Raw genomic sequence first — 25,949 nt, 5'->3', positions numbered from 1 at the left:
CTGTGATGAGGGGACAGCTGAGGGGAGGGGACCCAGGCCTGTGTTGAGGGGACAGCTGAGGGAGGGAACTCAGGCCTGTGATGAGGGGACAGCTGAGGGGAGGGGACCCAGTTCTGTGATGAGGGGACAGCTGAGGGAGGGAACTCGGGCCTGTGATGAGGGGACAGCTGAGGGAGGGGACGCTTCTGGTGGGCTATTTGACGTGAGGAGAGCAGTCCTAGAATTTGAAATTTAGAAAACCTCGAAACAGGTAGAGATTAGAACCAAATTCCTTCTAAAGCAGAACCTCCGAAGCTGCCCAGGCTGCGGTGGTTGGCTCAGGCTCTGGCAGAGCCAGCTTCTCGGTCAGAAGCTGGGCATGGGGGCCTGTCGGTGAGCCTCTGCCTGTGTCTGGGAGGTCACAGGAGGCTGCCTCCCTGGGCATCACTGACTGGTCAAGTCCTCAGTTTACTGTGATACCTTTCTACAGCTCCTCCCCAGAGTACTGATTCCATGATACAAGCTGAATGTCTGGAGCTGCTGGCCCACACCCCCTGACCCCAGAGGCCCAGCCCTGCTCTGCGTTCAAAGTCAGCATCTTGGCGAGGACACGATGATGTCCCGACAAACCCGGACAATTACAAGAGGAGATTGGTTTGTTGAAATTCTGTTTCCACAGAGAAGCCCTCTGTCAGGGCCAGCAGCAGGGGTCTGCACCCTCACGTTCCATGCGGTCCAGCCAATGTCGCCACCCCCAGCCCACAGTGATGTCGGACGACGGAGACACACTGCCCCCTGGTGGCCGGGGCACACGCAGACGGCCAGGCCCAAGGCTGTAGCCCTGCAGCCCCAGGAGCAGGTGGTTCCAGGGACGGCATTTGTCTGTCTACCCACTGGTCTCTCGTCCCCCACCAGGATCACAGTACAAAGGCGAAGCTAGCAGGCCCAGGGAGAAGCTAGGCTCTTCCTGTGGGGGGTGGCGGTAGCTTTTTATCTGTTGGAATTTCAAACTCACAGAAGAGCTGTGAGGACAGCAGGAGGTGCCCCACGTGCTGTCCACCCAGGTTCACAGGGCAACAGCTGCCCGTTTGCGTCATTATCCACCCCCGTACGTTTTTTCCTAAAGCATTTCAGGGTAACTGGAGACGCTGTGCTTCTTCATGCCTTAAACTGCAACAAGGACGTTCCTCTGTAACCTCAGCATGGCCATCAAAATTGGAAGTGCCACCTGGACACAGCCCTGCAATCTAGGCCACATTTCACATTTGGCCCACTGTCCCAGGAATGTCCCTGATCACCCGGGATCCCACAGTCATTCAGTTGTTGAGGCTCTTGTCTCCTTTTCCAGAACGTTCCTGAACCTGCATTTGTCCTCATGATGCTGACAACTGTAGCACGCCCCTCAGTGTGGGTTCGTCTGACACATCCTCGAGGTTACATCCAGGGTCTGCACCTTCGCAGGGGCCCCAGAAGGGACACCGTGTCCCCTGTGGCGTGTCCTGTGCAGAGCTGTGGGGTGTCCGTCTGTCCCGATATTGGTGACATTGGCTTTGTTCACTTGGTTAAGTGGTGGCCCCCACATTTCTCCACTGAAGACTCACTATTCACCTTTGTCACTAATAAGTAATTTCTGGGAGAGACTCAAGGCTGTAAAATATCCTGTTTCTCATCAGACTCCATCCAGGTCTGATAAGCCCGCTGACGGACCCGTACGCTGACAGCTGACCTTCACTGCAGGGATGAGCTTCCTCCCTGCCTGTCTACCCATGCAGGATGCATTCATGGACAGACACATGGATGGACGCACACGTGGATGGACATGTGGATGCATGCTCTCCTCTTCCTCCCTGGCCGACCTCCCTCCCACCATCACTGACTGCCCGTTGGTCCACGGAGCCCTCCAGGCTGATTCCTGCATCCCTGGAGCTTCTCCATGGAGCCTGGCTCTGTGAGTGCACAAGAAACAGAGGAGGCTCTGGGCCTGGGTGTGCTCATGGCTCCTGGGAGTCTCTGCCTCCAGGTCCTCTCAGGCACGCTGGAAGCACACGTGCCCACAGATACGGCCAGATCCAATCACGCGTGGCCATGGCAGCACCCCAGTCTCTGCCACCCCTCTCCGTGCTGTGACCACCCCCAACGTGAGCAGCCCGGCGCCTAGCACCCAGCATAGGCCTCTTCCCCAGGGGCTTGGATTGCTGTGCAGCTGTTCTGGTGGGCCCTGGTGAGCCCAGCCAGGGAGGGCGCGCATGCTTCCTGTGCACCCCAGGGGGTGACCTGAGGTCATCCTGGCATTCAAGTTCACTGAGTAGGGGGGCGCTATCCGGGATCGTGCATATGAGGAACGCGGCATCGGCTGGCCACTGGCCCAGGAACTGGGGTCAGGGTTGAGTTCCTCCATGCAAACTGATACCTTAATTATTCAATTGTGCTCATTGACATGACGTCCTGCACTCTGAACAGGCTGGGGGCGGGGCTGGGCCCTGCCTGCTAGAAGAGTGTCAGCCGTGCTCCACGCTGAGCCAGGACATGAGCAACGCTGGGGCGACAGCAAAGGGAGGGACCACCCTGCAGGGCCAGCAGACCAGGCAAGGCCCCCGGGGCAGGACTGTGGGGACCAGGGATCTCGGGGCCTTGGGGACAGCATGACTCTCCAGCAGGTACAGACACCTGTCCTGCCCCACCCCACGGCCCCACCACATTCCTGCCCTTCATCTCCCTCTGAACCCTCGTCCTGAGACACTGAGCCACACCTGGCCGCCCAGGATTTCCTTGAGCAGGGGGCCAGGGGCTACATCTGCTTCAGTCTGCTCCTAGTCATGGCTCCTGCAGGGTCCTTGTACACCCCTGGGTATCTGCTCACCTGTCTCCTGGTGGCCGTGGTCTCTGGTGTCCCACCCACTGCCTCGCCGCCTTCCTTCCTGGTGGTGCCAAGATGCTTCTCCAGCTCAGCCACCTGCTTGCCCAGCTCCAAGACCTCCACGTGCGCCTGGTCCACCTCGTGGGGTAACTGGAGCCGGACAGCATCCATCTCTGGGGGCTTCTGCAGCACCTAGAGTTGTCCAGGAGGTGGGTCAGGAGGGAGAGGATTCAGGGGTCTGGGGCACATCTGAGGGGGCAGGTCTGAGGGAGCAGGTCCCAGGGAGGCCAGGGAGCACACCAGAAGAGCAGAGAGGTGGGAAGTAGGGAAGACACTCTCCCTGGCCGGCTGGTAGGTTCCCTCATCCCGAGGGTGAGGCCCCTGGGGCAGCTGAGTCTCAGGGCTGTAGGGATGTGGGGGTACAGGCAGCTGGGGCAGAGCCCACATTGGGCCCCAAGGCGATGGGGAGGAGCCTCAAACCCTCTCCCTGAACGCGAATCCCAGGCAGGAACTGAGGCCCCCTAATAGGTGCAGGTAGCAGGGGCATCAAAGGGCAGGAAGGGGGAGGGGCTGAGGCTGTCAGGAGGGAAGTCCCTGTCCACAGCAACAAAGGGCAGTGGCCCCAAAGCTCTGCTTCAAAGTTAATCAAAATTTAAACTTCTGTGCTTCAAGGGACACTATCAAGAAAGTGAAAAGACAACCCACAGAATGGGAGAAAATGTTTGAAAATTATAGATCTGCTGAGGGACTTGAATCTAGAACGTGTAAAGAATTCTCACAGCTCAATAACAAAAAGACAAACAATCCAATTTAAAAACGGACAAAGGATCTGGACAGACACATCCAAAGAAGATACACAAGTGGCCAACAAACACAGGAAAGATGCTCAGTGTCATCAGTCGCAGGCAAATGCAAATCAAAACCACCTCACACACACCAAGATGGTTACAACAAAAAACAATGACAAGTGCTGGCGAGGATGTGGAGAAATCAGAACCTTCATCCATTGCCAGTGGGAATGTAAAATGGGGCAGCTGCTGTGGAAAACAGCCTGGTAGTCCCTCGAATGACTGAACATACAATCACCACATGACCCAGCAATTCCGCTCGAGGTATAAGACCCAAGAGGCTTGAAAGCAGGGACTCAAACAGGTACTTGTACATGAATGTTCACTGCAGCACTATTCACAATAGCCAAAAGGTGGAAACATCCCAGGTGTCCATCAACGGATGGTGGATAAATGAAATGTGGTTTGTACATATCCAGCCATAAAAAGCAACGAAGTTCTGACACATGCTAAGAAGGGATGAACCTTGAAATGTTATGCTGAGCGAAAGAAGCCAGACGCAAGAGGCCTCAACCTGCATGACAGGCAAATCCCCAGAGACAGAGGCAGATTAGCAGTTGGCTGGGGCCGGGAGGCTGGAGGGAAATGGGGAGTAACAGTTTCTTTTTGGGGTGATAAAATGTTCTGGAGCTGACTACGGTGCTGGTTGCACAGCTCTGTAAATGCACTTAAAACCACTGAGGGTCACTGTAAGTGGTGAGCTGGGCGCGCGTGAGCTGTATCTCCGCAAGCCTCCTCAGGGTGGCTAGCTCTCGTGAAGGCTGGGGAGACAACTCATCCTGGCGGAAATAATTCATCTAGAAAAGCGATTCTTCTAGCACAAGAGCAGATCCTGGTAAAGTGCTAAAGGAGCCGAGGTGGAAAGCACAGCTCCGTATCAGGCCGCGTGCCGCCCCAGGACGGGGCCGTCCAGGAGGGTGATGTGAGGGGCAGCCTGGGGCAGCGCCACACTTGGGGTCAGGGAGGAAGCCTCCCTGCTGGGGCCTCCCCTCCCAGTGCCTCCTGCTCGCCCCCGGGTAAAAGTCAGAACGTTTCCATCCAGCCAGGCCCAGCGTTGTGGGCCCCCAGGGGAGGAGTCAGAGGGACGCCGAGGGTCTGTGTGGGGGCAGAGCCTTCTGTACCCAGAGACGGTGATGACGCACGTGCCCTGTCCCCTTGGAGAAAAACGAACCAAACCGTCAAACAAAGTACTTAAGACATGGGGAAATGTTTTTACACTAAGCAGCCTTCAACTCTCATGGGCTGCTCTGACCTCCATAGACAGACAGAAACTAAACAGACCCTATGTTTAAAGATCTGAAAATGGGAAGCAAATTCTCACTGGAGAAACAAATATTGTGACCCTGTGGCGATCCACGTGCAACAGGGCGGAGAGCGCTGGGATTTGGGATGCGGCCAGCCTCGTCTGACCATGACCTGGCCCTCGGGCTGTGAGGGCGCGGGCACCGACGAGAGACAAGCACCCGCATGTCGGTACTCCTGCCACCAGCTTAGCCGCTGGAGTCCACACGGGTCCCCGGGGACGCTGGGAACCTGGCCCACCCGCACGCGCTGCCCTTCCCGCTCCAGGCCTCTGCTCTCATCACCAGGGTCTGACTGCGCGCCTTCTACGAACCACACACACACAGCACACACTCTCACATACACATCACACACACAGTATAGGGCACACACACAGCACACACTCTCACATACACGTCACACATACCCGGCATATGGTACATACACACACAATCACAATCATGTACCACAGAGACATACATACATTCTCACACACAGGTCACACATACCTGGCATACGGTACACACACAGAGACACACTCACACACACGAGATCAGGTGAGCACAGGACGCCCCGCCCAAGGGTCCCGTGGCGCGCGCGTGGTCGCCAGGACTCACTCCCCCCGTCGGCCCTGAGCTGATGGCGGCGCTGCAGTGTGACAGCCTGCGGGACGTGAGCTCTGACCTTCGGCCTTACCTTCTGTCGGAGCCTCGAGACCAGGCAGTCCAGCAGACGGACCCTGCCTGCGAGCTTCCTGCACGCCAGCACGGTGGGCGCCACCTCGGCCTGAGGGGGGGCCCCTGCAGAGAAGATACCCGTTAGGCCCCGGCCACCACAGCAAGGCCTCCAGGGACTCACACTTTCCTCTCTTTAGGGATTCTGGCGAGTGTTATCCAGGAATATTCCTCTGCTCTCTCCTACGGAGGGAAAACCCCAAGCACCACCAAGTGTCGAGCGGAACCCAGCCTGCGCTAGCCTCCCCACTAAATACAGGGTCGTCTGTTCAGAATCAAGAAGAAACATCCATACAACCCGTGGGTCAAAGACGAAATCACCATGGATACTAGAATATATCGAACTGAATAATAAGAAAAACACTACCTATCAAAACGTAAGGAATACATCTGAAGCTGTCCTTCCAGGGGTATTAACGGCCTTAGATGCTTCGTTTGGAAAATAAGAAAGGCTGAAATTCAGACAGGTGAAATGTTCCTTTCAGAAAATTAGAAAAAGAACAACCAAATTAAAACCAAATAAAGTAGGAGGAACAGAAAATAAATGTACAATAGAAGATCAGCAAGACCAACACTGAGTTTTTGGTGGGAACAAAAAAAGATAAATTCCTGGTAAGACTAAGCAAGAAAAAGACAACGAGTGTGAGAGATGGACAGCAGAAACAAACAACCAAGATAATGAATGAAAAAAGGGGCTATCATTTCAGATCCGAGACACATTTTAAAAATCATGGAAGGATACTTTAAGCAACCTTACGTCAAAAAATTTAAAAATTTAGATCCAATGGACAATTTTCTAGTAAAATATAAAAGATGACACAACAAAATCTGGGTGGTCCTGTAACTAGGAGAGAAACCTGAGCTCACGATCTAAAACCTTCTCACAAGGAAAACCCCAGGCCCAGGAGGTTTCGAAGTTGAATTCTACCAACTGGTTTAAGGAAAAATTGACATAAATCTGAAACAAACTATTTCAGAAAAATAGGGAACACTTCCCAACACATTAATGAGGCCAGAATAACCTTGATTCCCAAACTTGGACATTATGAGAAAGGAAAATTACAGGCCAGTCTTACTCATGAATGAAAAATAGTAATTCTGAGCAAGATGTTAGCAATCCAAATCCAGCAATATATAAAAAGAACATATCACAACACGTTGAGTTTCTTCCAGAAGTGCAAGTTGGTTCAGCGGTCAAAAGCTGACTGAAGTTTCTGGTTCTGACAAGATGGGGTATGTGTGTTCCACCCCACCCCCTCACTCATCACGACTAAAAGCCAAGGACAGAACGTAAGGAGCAGTGATGAGACAATTCTGAAAGGTGAGGATGAGGGGACCTCAGGATTCAAGGGGCGACCTGGCAGTGAGCTCCTTGCTTTATCCCGTTTTTTCTTTCCTGCACATATATCCCAGCCTGAGTGCTAAAGCTGCCCACACCCCAGCAACACCAACGAGCCCAAAGACAGACTCCAGGAAAGACGACTTGCTGGAGCCAAAGGACCAAGGAGAGACAGGCCCAGCGGGGTGCAACCTGTGGCCACACTCACCCCATAAGATGGGACCCTCGCCAGCAGCGCTGTCTGCAGCACAGACATCGGGCTGAACTTCAGCAAAAGACGACATCTTCGAAGGCTCTAAGATATCTTCTAACTGTTCTTCTAGTGTTTTAAATTTATGCTTTAGATTTCGTATTTCTGCTTCGAGGGCCAGAACATAATCTGCCAAAAACAAAATAAAAAGCGAATAAATGCACACATGTGTGCTCACATCCATAGCATAAAGGCGCAGCACTTACCAGCCCTCTGGTGCCTGCTTGCTCACCATCCCGTCCTCTCCTGCCTACCGGACCCTGACAGCTGTTTTCAAGAGCTCACACTATCCATGGGCCATGACTGTGCTATAGATTCAACTGTGTCCCCCAAAAGTTATGTGGAAGTCCTAACCCCTGTACCTGTAAATATGACCCTGTTTGGAAAGAGGAGTTTTCTTGTTATGTTAATGAGCACATACCAGAGTGGGGCGGGTCCTAAACCTATCCCTCCGAGAGGTGTCTGACAAGAGAACAGAACAGACACAGACACACCAAAGGGAAGACAGGCGCCATGGTTACAGCCAAGGATTGTCTGTAACCAAAGAACATCAAGGACCGCCCAGGGCTACTGACAAGGAGGGACCCTCTCCTCAAGCTGATGCCCTGATCTGCACTCCTAGCCTCTGAATCTGTGAGACAACAAACCCTGTTCTTTAAAGCCACCCACTTGTGGTACCTTTTATTACGGCGGGCCTAGGAAACCAAGATAGCCTATAAATCTTTCCCTCCTTCAGCCACCAGAGGGCACCACCCTCAGACCAGCTCAGCCTCCATGTACTCTAAGGGTCTAGGGACCAGGAGCAAATACAGTCATGCGACACAACGTACACGATTTGTTATGTGATTTGGACGTTGCGTGAACACCATATTATTTGCTGGGGCAAATAATCTCCCTCTACAACTTACTGTACCATTTATACACCTGGAAGTGCAATTGCTTTGCATACAAGAGACACGAGATACACGTGTTGCGTTTAGGAAGCTGTTCTGTTCACTACATTTGGTTACGTCTGCTATGTCCCGTTCTCCAGTAGGGATTTCTGAATTCTATCATAACCTCATGGGGCCACGGATGTGCACGCGCTCGGACGTTGCCCGAATGGACACTATGCAGCGCACGACTGCACTTATACCTGCCTCGACCCCACCTGCTTTTGGGCACACTGTGGACAACGTATACCTTGGCACAGGGACACTAAGAGACTCCTGTCCACCCGTTCACGACCTCTGCGGCTCCTCCGCTATGGACAAGGCACAGGGGGGTGGTGTGCCCACCTCAGCTACACCATATGACACCCCCTTGTGGGTAGGAGGCCTGGTGCACCACCAGCGCCTCTGTGACAGCACGTGTTCAACAGTCCTGTCCAGCCTGAGTGTGCCGCACGCATTCTTCACGTTTTCCCTTCCACTTACCAATGAAAAGTTCTGTCTTAGATACAAAACTTAAGACCCCTTCTCTTAAAGGAAAAGCACTGTCATACTTTGATTTATTAAAGGGAATGTTAATTTATATGACTCTGAGACCGTTTTGAACCAAGTAGAGATCTGTGCTTGCCCCCTTCCTTCCTCTCCCTCTGTCTTTCTATCTGTCTGTCTGTCTGTCCGTCTCTCTCTCACACACACACCCACACACCAGGAGTGGCAGTATCTGCTGCAGCATTTGGATTAGGCTGGTTTGTATCTGAGGTCTTTTCTCCAAAGTGGGCAGAAGGAAGAATTTGATCACTCAGCGCCTCCATTTCCCTCCTCATCTGAGCAATAGCATTCCGCAAGCTCATGTTCTGCTCTTGTAGTTGCTGGATCTCACTCGACGGAAAAGCTTGACTTATTGCTTCTTCATGATGCCGTAAGGGTGTCTGTCAAACAAGAAATGAAAACTATCGAAACACAGCCACACGAGTAGAGCCAAGTGATTTTTTTACGAAGGGTCAAAGGCAGCTCAGTGGAGAAAGGGCAGCCTCTTCAACAAGTGGTGCTGGGACAACTGAAATCCACATCCACAAAAAGAACTTGAGCCGTATCTCAACATTCAGGTAGGAATTCACTCAAACTCGATCACAGACCCCAGTGTGAACTGTTAAACTATAAAACCTTCAGGAAAAAACACAGGAGAAAATCTCTGTGACTCTGGGTTTGGCAGAGTTTTGAAATGTGACACTGAAACCACAATCCATAAAAGAAACAAGAAATCGGACTTCAGAAAAATGAAAACCTTACGCTCTGCTAAAACTCAGAGAACTGTCAAAACTGTCAAAACTCGACAACGAGAAAATAAACAATAAAACAATGAGCAAAAGACTTGAACAGACATTTCATGAAAGCAGACGGAGGCACGCCAAATAAGTACATGAAAAGACGCTCAACATCCTTAGTCATTAGGAAAACTCAAGTTAAACCACGCTAAGATGTCAGTACGTACTCCTAAATGACTTAAAAAATGACAATGCCGAGCGCCAGCAAGGATACGGAGCAACTGTGTTCTAGTAGGAATACAAAACGGTACACCACTTTGAAAATCAGTTGGGCGGTTTCTTTGCAAGGTAAACATGTACTCGACACATGACCCAGCGATCGTGCTCCGAGGTGTTCACCCACGAGAAATGAAAACTTATATTCACACAAGAACCTGTGTAAGCAAATATTCATGGCAACTCGATTCACAATCACCAAAAACTAGAAACAACCCAAATGTCCTTCAACAGGTGAATGTGCAAACAAACAGTGGCACGTCCCTACCATGGAACACTACTCAGCACTTATAAAGAGTGATGGAACACTGAGGCAGGTAGCAATGTGGGGGACCTCAAACGCACTGTGTGAGTGGAAGCGACCAGACTCAAAACACCACACACCGTGTGACGCCCTTTATATGAAATCCGAGAACAGGCGACACCGGAGGGACAGAGAACAAACCGCTGGTTCTCAGGGTGAGGCTCGGGGTGGTGGGAGGGGCTGACTACAAAGGTGCAGTGCGAGGGAGATTTTTCGGTGTGATGGAACTGTTCTGTGTCTCCATGATGGTGATGGTTGCATTACCCTGTCTTTGCCAAAACTCCCAGAATTATACACTGCATACAGCTTAAGAAGTAAATTGAGAAAGCAATGATAGTAATGGATTATGATCCCCTGAATAATGGAAACCCATGAGTCTACACTGATGTCCACAAACAGACACACAAATAAATGGGAAGAAGCGGAAGCGCCTCCTTACAACAGGATGCCAACCCACACGCACGGACGGGATGACAGGTTGAGCAAATCACCATTTGGCAGCCATGGTGGTAAGTAATCCAGGCAAGAAACAACAGATGCTGAAATACTGGGTGAAAGAATAACAGGAGGGGGTGTTACATAGTCTCAAAGTATCTCCCCACAAAATACTTAAAGATTACAAGTATTTTAAAAAGCAACTTCACAGTGAGGCCCCTCTTAATGAAGCAATCAAAGTTATCACATGCCACCCAACAGGGTGCAAGAAGAACATGGCCCACTCTTGCAACATTCCAGCCAAAAAATCCAGACTCCTCTCCCAGGCCGCTCGGGCCCTACTCCAGCCCACCTCTGCCTGCTGCCCGGCCCGCACCAGAACCAAAGGAGCCCCAGCCCTGGGGCATGGGAAGTTGCCGCTGTCCCTGCCCTGAACTGTCACCGTGAGGGGAGGGCAGATCAAATTCTCTTCTGCTATCTGTACCCAAACTCACTCCTACTATCTTTGGGTAACAAGGTCCTTGAAACTCACTGTCACCTGCCCAAAAAAAATATGGGGATAATTATACTACCCCACAGGACAGTTATGGGAACACAAGAGGTGTGTAAAAGCGATGGCATTTAGGAGTGCATTGACACGTGCTCATTTCTTGTTCCTTTTCAGTGTCTCAGCTCAACCAAGACCCCCGTCCTCCACAGGCAGTGGCTTGGCCAAAGTACCAGCTCTCTGCTTCAAGGCTGCCTGAGGGGCTGGCCTGCCTACCCAGCACTATACGTCTTCCTACAGGACACGCGCGTGCTCTCCAGCTCCGCAGGCCGCAGGGACAAAATGGAAGCCAGGCCTGGTTCCCTCCCTGATGCTCTGACTTTCTAACTTGCTGCCAGCTCCTTCGTGGGCTCCTGCGTGCTAACCAGAAGGAAATCCGCCCAGGCTCATGAGAGGAGGGCATTAAACAGCTCTGGGAAAAGGAGACTGCAAACAGAACTGACCCTTTGACCAGGAGTGCCCACCTCAGGATTACAACAACAACATTTGCAAACAATCGAAATGGCCAACACTGAAGGATGGCTGGGCCAATTACGGCCATATGGTAAAATGTACAACCACTTAAATTATGTTTCGGAAGAACGTAATGACATAGGAAAATATTTATGGTGGAACGTAGGTGAAAAAAGGATTAAAGACATATAGCATGACCTCAACTACAGTGAAACCCATGAGAGCCGGAACTTGACGGGACTGCCTTGTTTTTCCTGGTCTCACAAGTTTTCCGCCTTTGACAGCGTGCAGTCTTGCCACTTTTCTATTGCTCTGTTAGTGGAAAATACTTAAGTTTTCCTTCTCTGACAGGTTTCTGCCTTACACAAGTTCCACCTTTTGCAGGTTTTACTGTACATAAAAACACAGGAATATAGGTGATATATACAGATGTACATAGACCAGACTAGACTAGAAGGAAACAGATCACCACGTCTGAGTGGGCAGGACTGTGGCTGATCTCTATTTCTTTCTTTGTCAAGAATAACACTAGCCCACATTTGCCAGGTCACCAGGTGTCACACTGACCAAGGGCTGGATCTCTTTGACACTACAACCACACTGAGAGGGGGACCCACTTCACAGATTGAGAAACAATTTCCCCAAGTAAAGATCAAATGCGTGGCAGGCCCCAGACCACCACACTGCCGGTCATGATGACCATGGTTCATGAGTGCAGCCGCCTATGAGGCCATGTTCTAGGTCCCACTAAGCACGTTACCTATGCTATCTCACCCATTTCCCGCACTGATGCCATGGGAAAGCTGCCCTCTCTTCACAGTGACAAGCAGAGGCTCCAAGAGCCAAACAGTGGCTGAGCTGGTCTGACCCTCGGTCAATTCCGAAGACCGTGATGCTGAACCACAGCTCTGAAAACTTCTGCCGTGGCCGGGTATCACTCTCAGGCCCAGAATAAAGCCACCGCTCCTTTTTGAACCCCAGTTCCTACCTGTTGCCTTCCCACCACCCCCCTGCCTTTCCGGACCTGCCCCCATGACTTCACGGCTCACTTCCTTCACTCCAGACATGGGGACTCCTTCTTCTGCAGATACCTAGCCTTCCCACCTCCACGCGTGTTCCTGACCACGGGGAATATCCCACCCTCTGCTGGGCAGAATGGCACAGGCTGCTTCCAGCACCAGAGGGCAGAAGGGCTGGGACATGACGCTGTGCTGGCCTGGCTCCATTCAAATTCTCCCTCTACCACTTATGGGGCAGGCAACCCCCTCTCTGTGCCTCAGTTTCCTCATCTGTCAATGGGGTTGACCATATCAACCTCGTAAAGCCCTGTGGGTAGACCTCGCAAACGGTATGGACCTCAAATGACTGTTCTGAAGCCTGCTGGATCTCACAGCCAGCTGCAGCCTCCCCTCCCCTCCCCACCCCTTCCTGAGACACCCCACCCCCGTGGTGAGGCCTTTGCACAGGAAGAGCCGGTGCTTCAGTTCACAAGCAGACCCCCCTGCTGCTCCCAACTGAGCGTCCACCTCCTCTCTGGAGCCTAAGAGCCCACTAACGGCAGCCACCTACCCCAAAGTCTTCCCTTTACGGGGTGCTCTCCTCGCTATTAGTGCCCGGTGGGCAGGAAGGCAGGTTTGCTATCACCTCACACTCCACTTGTCAGCTAGAAACCTGTGAAGCACGCTCCCCCAGTCCTGGCTTCAAAGCGCCCCCCCCCCTTGGGTTGGCCCAAGCTCACACCTGCAGATGTCCCGGGGGGTTTCCACTTCTTCTCTGGTGACCCGATGGTCAGAGGGCAGCTCATGCTCCGTGTGGGCACAGCAGCCTCACTTGAGGGCCCCAAGGGTCAAAGGTCCTGCCACCCAGGCCCTGGGTGGGGTGGTGGGTGGGGCTCTGACTGACCCTGACCCCAAACCATTTCTAAGGCCCACTGTTTATTTCACAAAGAAACGAGCCAGTTGACAGCCTCCCAGGCCTGCGGGGTGGAAGCTCTGAGACAGCCTGGGGGAAGAAGTGCAGCCGAGATGGCTGGGGGATGGCCACCAGGGAAAAAGAGCCATTGTCTCCTTTCCTGTGCCCCAGAGATGGTGTCCTGGGCTGCGCAGATGGGCGGTACCCGACCCTTGCACTGGCAGTGACCCCCAAGGGCACTGCAGGATTGAGGGCAGCACTGCTGGAGACCAGTCCCCCTTCTGCTCTGGGGCTCCATGCCATGTGTCCCCCCAGGGGCCCCGCCCGGCTCACCGGTCCCACAAGCTCGCCAGGGCCAGGAGCAGCCAGGCTGGAGTCAGCTCTCGTGTCTGTCTTCTCAGCTGGCTGGACGCTGCCTCCCTCAGGGTGGACACAAGGCTGGGCTGTAGACGCCCAGCCCCAGCACACCGGGACAACCGCCCAGCCGGGGGCCACCCTCAGGCAAGCCCGCCAGCAGGGACACAGCCCTGAGCTGGCAGATGCAGCAGCGGTGGGAGGGGACAGCCCACAGCATGTGAGTGAGCGGTTAGGGCCCGCTTCTCGTCTGTCCTCCTGGGGCCGACCACTGAGGGCCTGGGAGGTATGCCCGCCCTGCCCAGAAAGCTCCTCCAGGGAACCCTGGGGGCTCCGTGACCTTGGGCAGGTGGGTAAGGGCTTTTACGAGGGACAGAAGTCAGCTATGCAATCAGTGAGTAGGGCCAGCTCCCTTCACCGCTCAGAAGGCCGTGCTAACTCCACTGGGCGTGTGCCAACCTCGGCCAAGCTCCTGGGTGGCTTCACCACAGCTGGTCACTGGCTTCTCAGGGTGGCTGGGTAGGTGGGGGCCGAAGCAGCGTCACGGCTGACATGCCGGGTTCACCGCAGTGCAGTGGGGGGCTGGGGTGGGTGCCGAGGCAGCGTCATGGCTGATATGCCGGGTTTGCCGTAGCGTACGGGGGCCTGGGAGGGGGCCAAGGCAGCGTCACAGCTGACATGCCGGGTTCGCTGCAGCGCACGGGGTGCTGGGTGGGTGGGGGCCAAGGCAGGCTCAGTGTGGGAGAGTCTTGACGAGAGGAAAGCCTCCATTGGCCCTGGCGCTCATCACCGCAGTGAAGACAAGCATCTCTGGGATAAACAAGGGCCTCACTTTTCTGCATTCCTGGGGGACCAGGCTTTGGTCTGGACGTCTCAGAGCACACCGCGTTTCCCAGTCGGTGCCACAGACCATGGGAGCAGCGGGACAGGAAGCGCCATTCCGATTAAAAACCAAGTCATCTGGCCTCTGTCCAAGGTGCCACGGCCAGCGTTGGTGTGGTGGGCCACAGTGTCCCAACCCCGCTCCAGGCCATTCACGCCCTGACCCCCCCGAGGCTCCCCGTGCCCCAGCCCCCAGCTCCTCCCTCTCTGTGAGCTGTCTTTCCACCCAAAGCACCAGCCTTCCTGATCCCACATATGTCACCGCCCAAAGGAGCCTCCGTCCACCCTGGGGCCCACCCACCTCCTTTCTCACACACGTCTCACATACGGCAGAGACAGAACCACAGTGGGACCTGTCTGCCCTAGAACCTGGACCCTCGGGAGAAGACGGAGCAGGGCCTGCACCCTCCTTAGGACGAAGGTGCTGAGCGAACCTGAGTGTGTGGACGGCGCATTACAAACGGTCCTAAGGTGGTGAACGTGCGTCCTCCATGCAGACGGCCTCCGCAGTGCCCTGTGGACCCTGCCCTAAGCCCCTCCACCACAAGCCACCCACGGGACACAGCGAATCATGGGGAGGGCAGTCAGAGCAGTGGGGCCTCTGGGGCGGGAGGTGGCACCAACAGGAGGGCAAGGGGCTCTTTGGGGGTGACGGAAACAGCCTATGTCTCCGCAGAGGTGTGTCCACTGGTCAGGGCAATGGACCAGTGAGCTTGGCTGTGGGCAAATGCACCCATTTAAAGCCCAACAGGGTGGCAGGAAAAACAAAGTCAATCGCAAACAAACCAAAACCAAACCCACTGCCAATGAATCAATTCCAACTCATAGCAACCCCACACAACAGAGCAGAGCTGCCCCATGGGGCTTCCGCCTAGAATCATTCTTACTTGATCTCTCTTCCCCTCCCGGCCTCGTGCTGCCCCTCTGACCCGACCCCTCTGACCCGTGATCACGGCTGTGTGGGGGGGGTTGTGGGGCACGGCCCCAGCTCTGCTCCTTGCAAACTGGATCCTCCCGGGCAGGGGGCACCACACGCCCGTGCCTCAGCCCCCATCACCACCTTGAGCTCAAGGAAGATGAAACAAGCTGGCAGACAGGATGTTCGGGGACAGGCCCTGGCACAGGACAAGCACCTGGCATGCTCCCTGCCAGGACCATTGCCAAGCAAGACCAAGAGCCACAAGGGCAGTGCTCTGGGGGCCTGCGATCACCGTCTGCCGTGGCGTGGCACTTGGTGGGGGGTCGTGCAGATTCCCAAGCTGAGCTGAGTTCTTCACGCTTCGACGCGGCCTGCCTGTGCAGCCAGCGTCTAAACGCTGACCGAGGTGCGGACGGGGCGGCCCGGCTTCCCACGGACGTTAGGGGGAGCTTCAGAGGCGGGTGGGTGGAGGGAGGGCTCGGGGACAGGTGCCGGTGGGGGCCACTCTCACCTGAGCCTCCCTCTCGGGAAGGAGCCCGTGTGTCCTCAGCGCATGCACCGCCCGGTCTCTCTCGAGGGCCAAGGCCTTCAGCACCTCCTCCTTGTCACACAGCCTCCGCTCTGCCTCCTCGAGTTTGGCCACAGCCTGGGGGTGGGGGCCCCGTTCCTGTGTGGGCCACAGGGAGCAGGGCCAGCCAGGGGACACCTGCTCCTCCCGGGGAGAACGCTGTGCCCTGGAGCCCCCGTGAAGCCAGCTGCCCGTGCGCCTCCCAGCACCTGGGGTGGGGGCGTCGGCAGCACCCCCCAAAGTCGGCGTGATAAGACGCTGTGAAGGACGGTGGCTGCACAGCGTGATGATGTGACCGATAAGGCGCACATGAAAAACACTGAACTGGCAAAGGTTGTGTCAGACGTTTTCACCACAGTTTAGAACACGCCCCGAGAGGCTGGTTGCCAGGGCGGGCCACAGTTCTGCGACTAATTGTCATTACACATCAAACTGCTTGGTGAGGTTTACTGTTTCGAATTTAAAAGTACTTTGGTGAGAGCCCAGCCCCCTGCCCACCACTTTCTCTGAGAAGATGAGCGTGAGATTGGCGGCCGGGGGCCTCACACACACCTGCTCCCTGGCCGCGGTCAGGCCCTGGATCAGGTCCTCGGACCTGCGGTACTGGTCCCGCTCAGTGGTGTCACAGCGGCACTGCCAGTCCAGCGCCAGCTGCACCTTCTCCCGCTCCAGGCTCCGCTCCCTGTCCACGGCCGCCGCCAGCTGCTGCTTGTACCTGGGAAGCAGCACCCAGCGCCCGGCGCCCTCAGGACTTGGTACCTCGAGAAGCTCCCTGCTCCCCTCCCCTCCAGCCTCCCCCTGCGTCCCCACCGGCATACAAAGAAGCCATACGATCTTCCTAATGAAAAAAGCTAACCTCTCCCCATGACTGCTGTTCCCCTCCCTCCCTCGCTGGGCCCATGTACCCTCAAACCTGCTCCAACCGGGCAGGCTGGCATCTCCAAGGCACCAGCCCAGTCCTCGACCCAACCTGTCTCCCCCAGCCCATCTGGCCACCCCAGCCTGGCGGCCATCACCTCCCTGGCCGAGGCTGGGCACAGAGGGCCCTCTTCTTTTCCTGGCCTGGGCCTCTGCCACTTGCTGCAGGTCAAACACCCAGGAGGAAGGCCTCCTCGCAGCTGGCTCCCACGCCCCTGCTCACACCCACGGACGCTCCAGGGACAGCCTGGCGGTGTGCAGCACCATGTCCTCAGCGCTAGACCGTGCCTGCCCTGGCGGTGCTCCGTAAGGACGCTGCCTGGGACAGTTACCTGTCGATGTCCTGCTGGAGCCGGGCTGACTGGGCTTTGAGCTGCAGCCCCTCCTCCTGCAGAGCATGAACCTGCAGGTCCTTGGCAACCACCTCCTGGGAGAGCTGAGCGACCTGCGCGTCCCAGCCGGACTTCAGAGCCGACACCTCCTCTCGAAGTCTGCACAGCGAAGGGATGTCCATGAACAGCACGGGGGTCTCGCTCGCTCAACCCAGCCCCACCCCACACCGGGCCCCCAACACACTCACATGTACACACACTTGTACACTCGCACACACTCACACACGCCCTGTCCCCAAAGGAAATGCTGAAACCAGTGTCTCCCCCACGCTGTGTCTCCAGGAGTCGGGGAGCCCCTCGCCCCTCCTGGAGACCGCGCTCAGGGGCACCTCACACTCACCGGGCAACAACGGCCTCGTGGTCCCTCACGGCGTCGGCCTGTCCCCACTCAGCCCGGCGCAGCCGTGCCTCCAGGCTCTCGCTGTGGGCCTGCAGCTCCAGCACCCTCGCTTCCTGTGCCCGCAGCTGCTCCGCGTGGGCCTCCTTCACAGAGGCCAGCACTGCGTCCCGCTCCCTGGCCAGACGGTCCAGCACTTCATGCCTGGAAAACACAGCGAGCCAGGGTCTCCCGGGGGCTCCCATGGTCCCGGAACCGAGCCGCCCGAGCGTCTGCCCCTGCTCCCGGCTGACTCCCAGGCTACCTGTGCTCTCTGAGGCACCGCCACGCTTTCTCCCGCTGGAGCTGTTCCTGTATTCACGTCCTCAAGCAGATCGCTCATGCCTGTGGGGCACCCTAGTTATCTGTGTAGGAGCCCTGCCCACCTGCCCACCACCCCACACACGTACACGGGCAGTGAGCAATGCTCCTGGAGCTCACTGTCCTGCTGGAGAACAGACACTGACAGTGAGGGGTTAAGGTAGAGTTCTGACACCAGCACCACCTCTGCGGCAGGGTTCCTGACCCACACACACACGGGTGCTGACTGACCCGAGCGAGGGTCCCCAGTGCACTTCTCAGAGTTCTGCGAAACTCCTCCAAACAGACACGCCCGCGTGAAAGAAGACCAAGTTGGACTCTCTTGCAAAGCCAGCCTGGCCGGACAGTGGCTTCCCAGCAAACAGGCCTCTACTTCCATTTCCTCATGCTTTTGGGGTATACTGGGGCTTACACGTGCCTCTGAGTGGAAACATATCAGTCTGTTTAACAGTCCTTCGACAAGGCTTGGTGAGGCCTTTTACATAAACCTTCCAGAAAAGGAGGAAATGAGCGATCGGATGACTGGGTCCCAGACCTCTCCCAGGCGGTGATTTCCAGGTCTCGGCCTTCCCAGAGCTGGAGGCCCGCACTGGCCCATCAGCGGCAGACTGCTAAGAGGAGGTCACCATATGGTGTTTGGCTCCTAACTCGGAAGGAGTTCTGAGCGCGGGCGATCACCCACCCCCTGCCTCCCCACCCGCCCCTCCTCCCCCTGCTCCGGTCTGGCCGTTTGAGTGGGTAAGCACGGAGGCCGTGGGGGATGCCTCTCACTTCGTTAGGCAGGATGTCCCACGACCCTTTACGTTTTATTTAACAACGTCTCATTTTATAATATGTTGTTTGGTGCAGTGTGCTGCTGTCTCTCTGCTGGAAACCTTTCCCGGCGTGTGGAGCCCGTGCTACTGTTTCTAGTTTACGTGAACCTATCTCGGGTGACTGGTTTCAGAGGTCTTCAAGCATGAGAAACACATTCATTCCTACGAGTGCGGGAGCCGGAAGAAGTGCCAGCCCAGGAGTGACACCCCTGGCGGCTGGAGAGGAGCCTGTCTGCCGCGTGTTTTCAGGTCGGGTCAATACGGTGCTTGGGTTACACCAGGTACAACCAAAGGAGTAACTCAATGGTTCTAATTTTCACATCAATATTTATAACGTGCTAGAAATTACAGTCATTTTCAACTATTGAAGCACATGATCAAGAATCCCAGATGCAGCTTTGAAATATACGAAGAGGACAGTGTTTCCACAACTCCCTTCATGGGCGTGCAGATGAGCTTGGCCCATCCTGCCTGCCACGCCCTGCTCACGCTGCCCACGCGCCCGCCCACCGGCCACGCTCTGCTCACGCTGCCCACGCGCCCGCCCACCGGCCACGCTCTGCTCACGCTGCCCACGCGCCCGCCCGCCGGCCGGGCTCTGCTTGCTCTGTTTGCGCGCCCGCTCGCCCACCGGCCACGCCCTGCTCACGCTGCCCACACACTCGCCCACCGACCATGCTCTGCTCACGTTGCTCGGGCACCCACTGGCCATGCTCTGTTCTTGTTGCTCATCCGCCCACCCACCACAGTTTCCTCCACTGGTGAGTGTGCTGTGCTGGCACCACACGTCTGCTCTGCACCCCGTGGCTCCCACCACAGACTCCACAGCATTTCCAGCTACGGGTCTGGTGACAGGCTGAGAAGCAGACAATGGGCAGGGTTTGAAGTGTTTCTTCTCAATCTGCATATGTTGACAAACATCATGGCAACCAGGCAGAAAACACCGTGATTCACACCCCCGCCCGCTTCATTACACAGCACTGTCGCGATCACCTCACACCTCTGCACAGAGTCACGGTAGCAAAGAAAAGGGACTCCCTCTTACAGCAGCAGCTGATGCAGAGACTGCCCCTCGGTTTACCGGGACCCCTCACCCCTCCAGACTGGGGCATCCTTCTAACTGACCTGTACTTGAGGTCTACCCCTCCACAAAGCCCACCTGGCCCCCACCTCCCCTCTCCTGAGGCCCACCACACTCTGTTCTGCCCTCATGGCTTGGCTTGGGTGGGGGTCTCGAGCTGCTATGTCAGGGTGACCCTGACTCTGGGTCACCACACGGTCTATTGACTGGGTCTCCCTGGACACCCCGCGGTGCCAACCATGGAGGCCTTGCTGGCTGTACTGCAGGGCCACGCCTTCCAATTATTTTGCTGCAATAATTTAAAAAACAAATGCGATTGTGTAGCCAAAGTTAAATTTGTTACTGCAATCTTAAATTGATAAACTGGTTATAAAACTAAAAACTAACAAACCAAAAACCCATTATAAGGCCTACACGTCGTCACTGAGGAAGTCCTGAGCAGAAAGCAAAGCCGACCCAGACCAGCGAGTCTGCAGCCAACCATGACCGGGGCCCTCTGCACAGTCAGCTCCCGTCCCCGCCTGGCCATCGGCAGAAGCAATAAAGCCAACGCAGACCAGCGAGTCTGCAGCCATGGTCATGCCCTCTGCACAGCCAGCTCCCATCCCTGCCCGGCCATCGGCAGAAGTAATAAAGCCAACGCAGACCAGCGAGTCTGCAGCCATGGTCATGCCCTCTGCACAGCCAGCTCCCATCCCCGCCCAGCCATCGGCAGAAGTAATAAAGCCAACGCAGACCAGCGAGTCTGCAGCCATGGTCATGCCCTCTGCACAGCCAGCTCCCATCCCCGCCCAGCCATCGGCAGAAGTAATAAAGCCAACGCAGACCAGCGAGTCTGCAGCCATGGTCATGCCCTCTGCACAGCTAGCTCCTGTCCCTGCCCTGCCATCGGCAGAAGTGACAAAGCCAACCCAGACCAGTGAGTCTGTGGCCACGGCCACGGCCCTCTGCACAGCTAGCTCCTGTCCCTGCCTGGCCATCGGCAGAAGTGACAAAGCCAACCCAGACCAGCAAGTCTGCGGCCACGGCCACAGCCCCCTGCACAGCCAGCTCCCGTCCCCACCGGGCCATCGACAGAAGCAATAAAGCCAACCCAGACCAGCAAGTCTGCGGCCACGGGCACGCCCTCTGCACAGCCAGCTCCCATCCCTGCCCGGCCATCGGCAGAAGTGACAAAGCCAACCCAGACCAGCAAGTCTGCGGCCACGGCCACGCCCTCTGCACAGCCAGCTCCCGTCCCCACTACGCCACAGACAGAGGCGGAACACTCACTTCCTCTGGAAGGCTTCCTCCTCCTTCGCCCGGGTCAGTTGTGCAGAGTGGAGCTTGCCCTCTAAGTCCTTTATCCTAAAAAAGAAGCAAACGTGAGTGCACAGAGCAGGTAAGGGACCAAAGCAAAGGCCAGGCTGGAACAGGCAGAAAGGGCAGAGCTCTAGACCCAGGCCACACCACGCACCGAGCATCCTTCACGGCCATGAGGTCCTGCAGCTCCCGGTCCCTGCGCGCCACCTCGCACTCCAGCTCTGCATTGGCAGTCTCTGCTCTCTGCAGAGACTCCGCAACCTCAGCGCCAGCTTCCTTCAAGGCCTCAAGCTCTTTCCTCAATACTTTAATCTTCGAAAGATTAAAAAAAAAAATGTAAACAAGGACACAGTCGGGACAAGTTGAGGAGCTCCTGGAGGTAAGTATTGCCATTCTTCTTCCTAGTAGGACCTTGAGTATATCCCACCTGAATTTAGAGACCATCTCAAGAATAGATTTGATGCATTGAACACTAATGACTGAAGACCAGATGAGTTGCGGAATGACATCAAGGGCATCAGACATGAAGAAAGCAAAAGGTCATTAAAAAGATACGAAAGAAAGAAAAGACCAAAATGGATGTCAGAAGACTCTGAAAGTTGCTCTTGAACACGGAGCAGCTAAAGCAAAAAGAAGAAATGATGAAGTAAACGAGCTGAATGGAAGATTTCAAAGGGCAGCTCAAAAAAACAAAGAAAAGTATTATAATGAAATGTGCAAAGACCTGGAGTTAGAAAACCAAAAGGGAAGAACATGCTCAGCATTTCTCAAACTGAAAGAACTGAAGAAAAAATTCAAGCCTTGAGCTGCAATACTGACGGACTCTATGGGCAAATACAGAACAACACAGGAAGCATCAAAAACATTAGAAGGAAGACACAGTCACTGTACTCAAAAGAACTGGCCGACAGTCAACCGTGTCAGGAGGTAGCATATAATCAAGAACAAATGGCACTGAAGGAAGAAGTCCAAGCTGCACTGAAGGCATTGGCAAAAAACAAGTCTCCAGGAATTGACCGAATACCAATCGAGATGTTTCAACAAACGGGTACAGCACTGGAAGTGTTCAGATGCCTATACCAAGAAATTTGGAAGACAGCTACCTGGCCAACCAGCTGGAAGAGATCCATACTTATGCCCATTCCAAAGAAAGGTGATCCAACAGAATGCAGAAATTATCGAACAATATGATTAATATCACATGCAAATAAAATTTTGCTGAAGATAATTCAAAAACAGTTGCAGTATATCGACAGGGAACTGCCAGAAAGTCAAGCCAGATTCAGAAGAGGATGTGGGACAAGGGATATCATTGCTGATGTCAGGTGGATCCTGGCTGAAAGCAGAGAATAACAGAAAGATGTTTACCTGTGTTTTATTAACTATGCAAAGGCATTCGACTGTGTGGGTCATAACAAATTATGGACAACATTGCGGAGAATGGGAATTCCAGAACCCCTAATTGTGCTCCTGAGCAACCTGTCCATAGATCAAGAGGCAGTTCGAACAGAACAAGGGAATACTGCGCGGTTTAAAGTCAGGAAAGGTGTGTGTCAGGGTAGTATCCTTTCCCCATACCTATTCAATCTGTATGCTGAGCAAATAATTGGACAAGCCGGACTCTATGGAGAAGAAAGGGAGCGTCAGGATTGGAGGAAGACTCATTAACAACCTGCGATACGCACATGACACAACCTTGCTGCTGCAAAATACTCCTTTAAAGTGTTAAAAGGCAAAGATGTCAGTTTGAGGAATAAGGTGTGCCTGACCCAAGCCATGGTATTTTCAGTCGCCTTAGGCTGAAGAAGAATTGACGCCTTTCAATTATGGTGTTGGTGGAGAATATTGAAAGTACCATGGACTGCCAGAAGAACGAACACATCTGTCTTGAAAGAAGTACAGCCAGAATACTCCTTAGAAGGGTGACTTTGTCTCACATACTTTGGACGTGTTGTCAGGAGGGACCAGTCCCTGGAGAAGGACATCATGCTTGGAAAAGTGGAGGGTCAGAGAAAAAGAGGAAGACCCTCCACGAGATGGACTGACACGGTGGCTGCAACAGTGGGCTCCAGCGTAGCAACGACCATGGGGACGGCGCGGGACTGGGCCGCGCTTCATTCTGTTGCGCCCAGGTCGCTATGAGTCGACTCAATAGCACCTTAACAACAACAACATTGCTGTTATGCCAGGAACGGGAGAGAGAAGGAAAATCAAAATTTGAGAAGTACAACAGTGACAATGTCCCCACACTCCTGTGGTGCCTCCGAGGGCCCTCTGCACCCGTGACTCAGGCCACAGTTCCACCGCAGTGCCAGACTGCGCCAAGCCCATCCATCATGCAGGAGACCAGCTGAATCCCGCTCGTTCCGTTTCTTAGCAACTGATGTGAATATTACACACTTAAATGCAGCATTGGGGGTCCACAGGTCCCCTGCCCACAGCCCGCTCCCCCTCCTGGTGCCAGGGCCGCCAGCATAGGCAGGAACGGGCGCTGCTCGGGCCGCAACACACGCAGGGATGTGACCTGTCTTGAGAAGTTCACGAGGTAACATGAACTTCCCTGTTTGAGGTAGGGAATTGTGGGTTTAGCCCAGAGGGAGCGTGCTTCTCCACAGTCTCGGGGACAGCGTGCTGGCTCTGTGGCAGGAGGAATCCTCTGAGGGGGCGGGGAACTGTCAGCTGCGCGCGGTGCTCCTCGTGTGCCCCCCCCTTACCCCCCGTAGGTACAGAGGCGGCGGCCGGTCTAACTCAGACTCCGGGACGGGGCTCCCACTGAGGCACTGGAGAGACGCTCCGTTACCTTGAGCTCCTGCGTCAGGACCGTGTTGCTCATGGCGTCAGCCTGCAGACGGGACTCACGCTCCCTCCTCTGCATCTCGGACTCAAACTCCACCAGAAGCGCCTACGAGAAGGGTACTCGTGAGGCAGGCCCTCCAAGAGGACCACCGGGCCACTTGTCGGGGGGCAGCCTGGACCCACAGCACCAGGGCAGAAGCTGGCAAACACCCCAGAGGGTGGGGTGAGTCAAGGAGCCCGGCAGAGGGAGGCTGCTGTCCACCCAGGGCCGATGACTTCCCTCGGCTTCTAGACAAGGACCGGTGACCTGTAGGGTCTGCACAAACAGCAACCAAGAGCTGCCCGCTGTCCCCACAGCAGGGGCAGTCTGCCTCCGTCCCCCTTTCGGCCCCTGGGTCTTGCTGTACGTACAGTGCAGCCGGTCACGTGGTACACAGAGAGGAGAGCCGCCACAGGCGGACCCCTCTCCAGTGGCCCTGGGTGTGGCCCGCTTTCTCACCCGGGGCATCCTCTGCTCCCCTTGCTGCTTGCTGCTGGCTCCCCCTTAGTCCCGCGGCCCCCAGTGCAGTGAGAGCTGCCACTTGGCTACAAGGAGAAGCAAGACATGGGGACCACACAGGAGGGCAGCCCACACTCGGCCCGACGCTGGAGCTGGTCTGCTCCTCCCCGCCCATCCGCCCTGAGTTCTCACACCGACTTTACCAGCATTTCTAATCCAGAGTGAAAGGTGATGCTCGTTCCCACGGACGGCCCTGTGCCAGGAGCCGTTCCGGAAGCCCCGGATGCAAAGCCTGAGAAAACGAGAGCAACCGCGGCCACTAGGGGGCAGGCGCCCTGTGGGAGCCGAGCCCGCGAGGAGAAAGGCTTCCAGAGAGCCAGGGACCCAGACAGGGACGGGTTTCCTCCCCACAGACAAAGGGACAAAAGCCGCCGCCCCACTGCGCGGTCAGCCTCCCACGGCCCTGCCTGTGTTCAATCCAACAAACAGGTGGACTTTGGAAACAGGACTCCACTCCTCCACTCGGCCCCATAGATTCTGGTCTCCCCTGGAGCCAAGGCCCCTCGCAGCCCTATCCCCTCTGTGAACACTCCTCTTGGCCGACCTGGCCCCGGGGCTCCCCAGAAGCTACCTGCCTCAGCCTCCCTCATCTGAGCACTCTCCTCCACCATCCAGATTGCCACAACCCACCCTTCACCCCCTCAGATCTTTGCTCAGGCCCCTCCCGACCGCTGTTCAGATGCTGCCCCACCTCATCCACAGCAGGGAAGGCCCTCAGAAGCCAAGCTACACGTCTCCCTTCTGGGTTCGGTCATGCTCGGTGCCCCCTAGAGTGTAAGCCCCTGGAGGGATGGTGCGCACAGTGCCCACTGCTGCCTCCAGGGCCCACGGGCCCGGCGCGCGCCTCAGTCTGTAAACCCTTGTCAAAGGATGAACAATCGATCCATCTTCAGCTTTTCCTCCAGCAGCGTCTATCCCTGGGCCTGCTGACCAACCAGGAAACGTCTCTAAGGCCACAGTCTACGACCTACGTAGACAATAGGCCACACGGACGCCCTCGGTCACCACCATCTCAGGTTTCCTTTCTCAGGAGAAATGTCACTCACCCCAGTGTGTCAGTTCTACCTCTGACAAGTCAGTCAGGAGCCCAAAGAACTTTCCAACAAGACAGGGAACCAGCCCAAAGGGGACAAGGAGAGACGCGCACGCAAGACCCCCGACTAACAATGACCAGAGCCCAAGACGCCCGACTAACAATGACAACAGCCCAAGACCCCCGACTAACAATGACAACAGCCCAAGACCCCCGACTAACAAT

General features: G+C 55.4%; 1 protein-coding gene across 9 annotated transcripts in view; it reads right to left on the bottom strand.

The window, feature by feature from the left end:
* The window catches only part of CCDC57 (coiled-coil domain containing 57), a 95,407-nt gene that overhangs the window by 25,541 nt on the left and 43,917 nt on the right, over positions 1–25,949 (bottom strand). For 6 of the 9 annotated variants that reach the window (XM_023729185.1, XM_023729183.1, XM_023729182.1 and 3 more), the window contains 11 exons: positions 24,137–24,238; positions 21,491–21,648; positions 21,307–21,381; positions 17,782–17,982; positions 17,382–17,540; positions 16,684–16,846; positions 16,075–16,209; positions 8,924–9,146; positions 7,247–7,417; positions 5,662–5,765; positions 2,840–3,028 (listed from right to left, as the gene is read on the bottom strand). In XM_023729185.1, the coding sequence (XP_023584953.1) occupies positions 2,840–3,028; positions 5,662–5,765; positions 7,247–7,417; positions 8,924–9,146; positions 16,075–16,209; positions 16,684–16,846; positions 17,382–17,540; positions 17,782–17,982; positions 21,307–21,381; positions 21,491–21,648; positions 24,137–24,238 (1,680 nt within the window). Of the gene's footprint in view, positions 1–1,479; positions 1,926–2,839; positions 3,029–5,661; positions 5,766–7,246; positions 7,418–8,923; positions 9,147–16,074; positions 16,210–16,683; positions 16,847–17,381; positions 17,541–17,781; positions 17,983–21,306; positions 21,382–21,490; positions 21,649–24,136; positions 24,239–24,631; positions 24,718–24,834; positions 24,924–25,949 lie in introns of those variants that run through there. The other 3 variants (XM_023729190.1, XM_023729189.1, XM_023729188.1) reach the window with 3 other exon arrangements.

The sequence above is a fragment of the Trichechus manatus genome, unplaced genomic scaffold (genome assembly GCF_000243295.1).
Source record: "Trichechus manatus latirostris isolate Lorelei unplaced genomic scaffold, TriManLat1.0 scaffold00028, whole genome shotgun sequence".
NCBI classification, from domain to species: domain Eukaryota; kingdom Metazoa; phylum Chordata; class Mammalia; order Sirenia; family Trichechidae; genus Trichechus; species Trichechus manatus.
The sequence above is the reverse complement of the archived record's forward strand: the minus strand, read 5'-3'. Positions and strand labels throughout refer to the sequence as shown.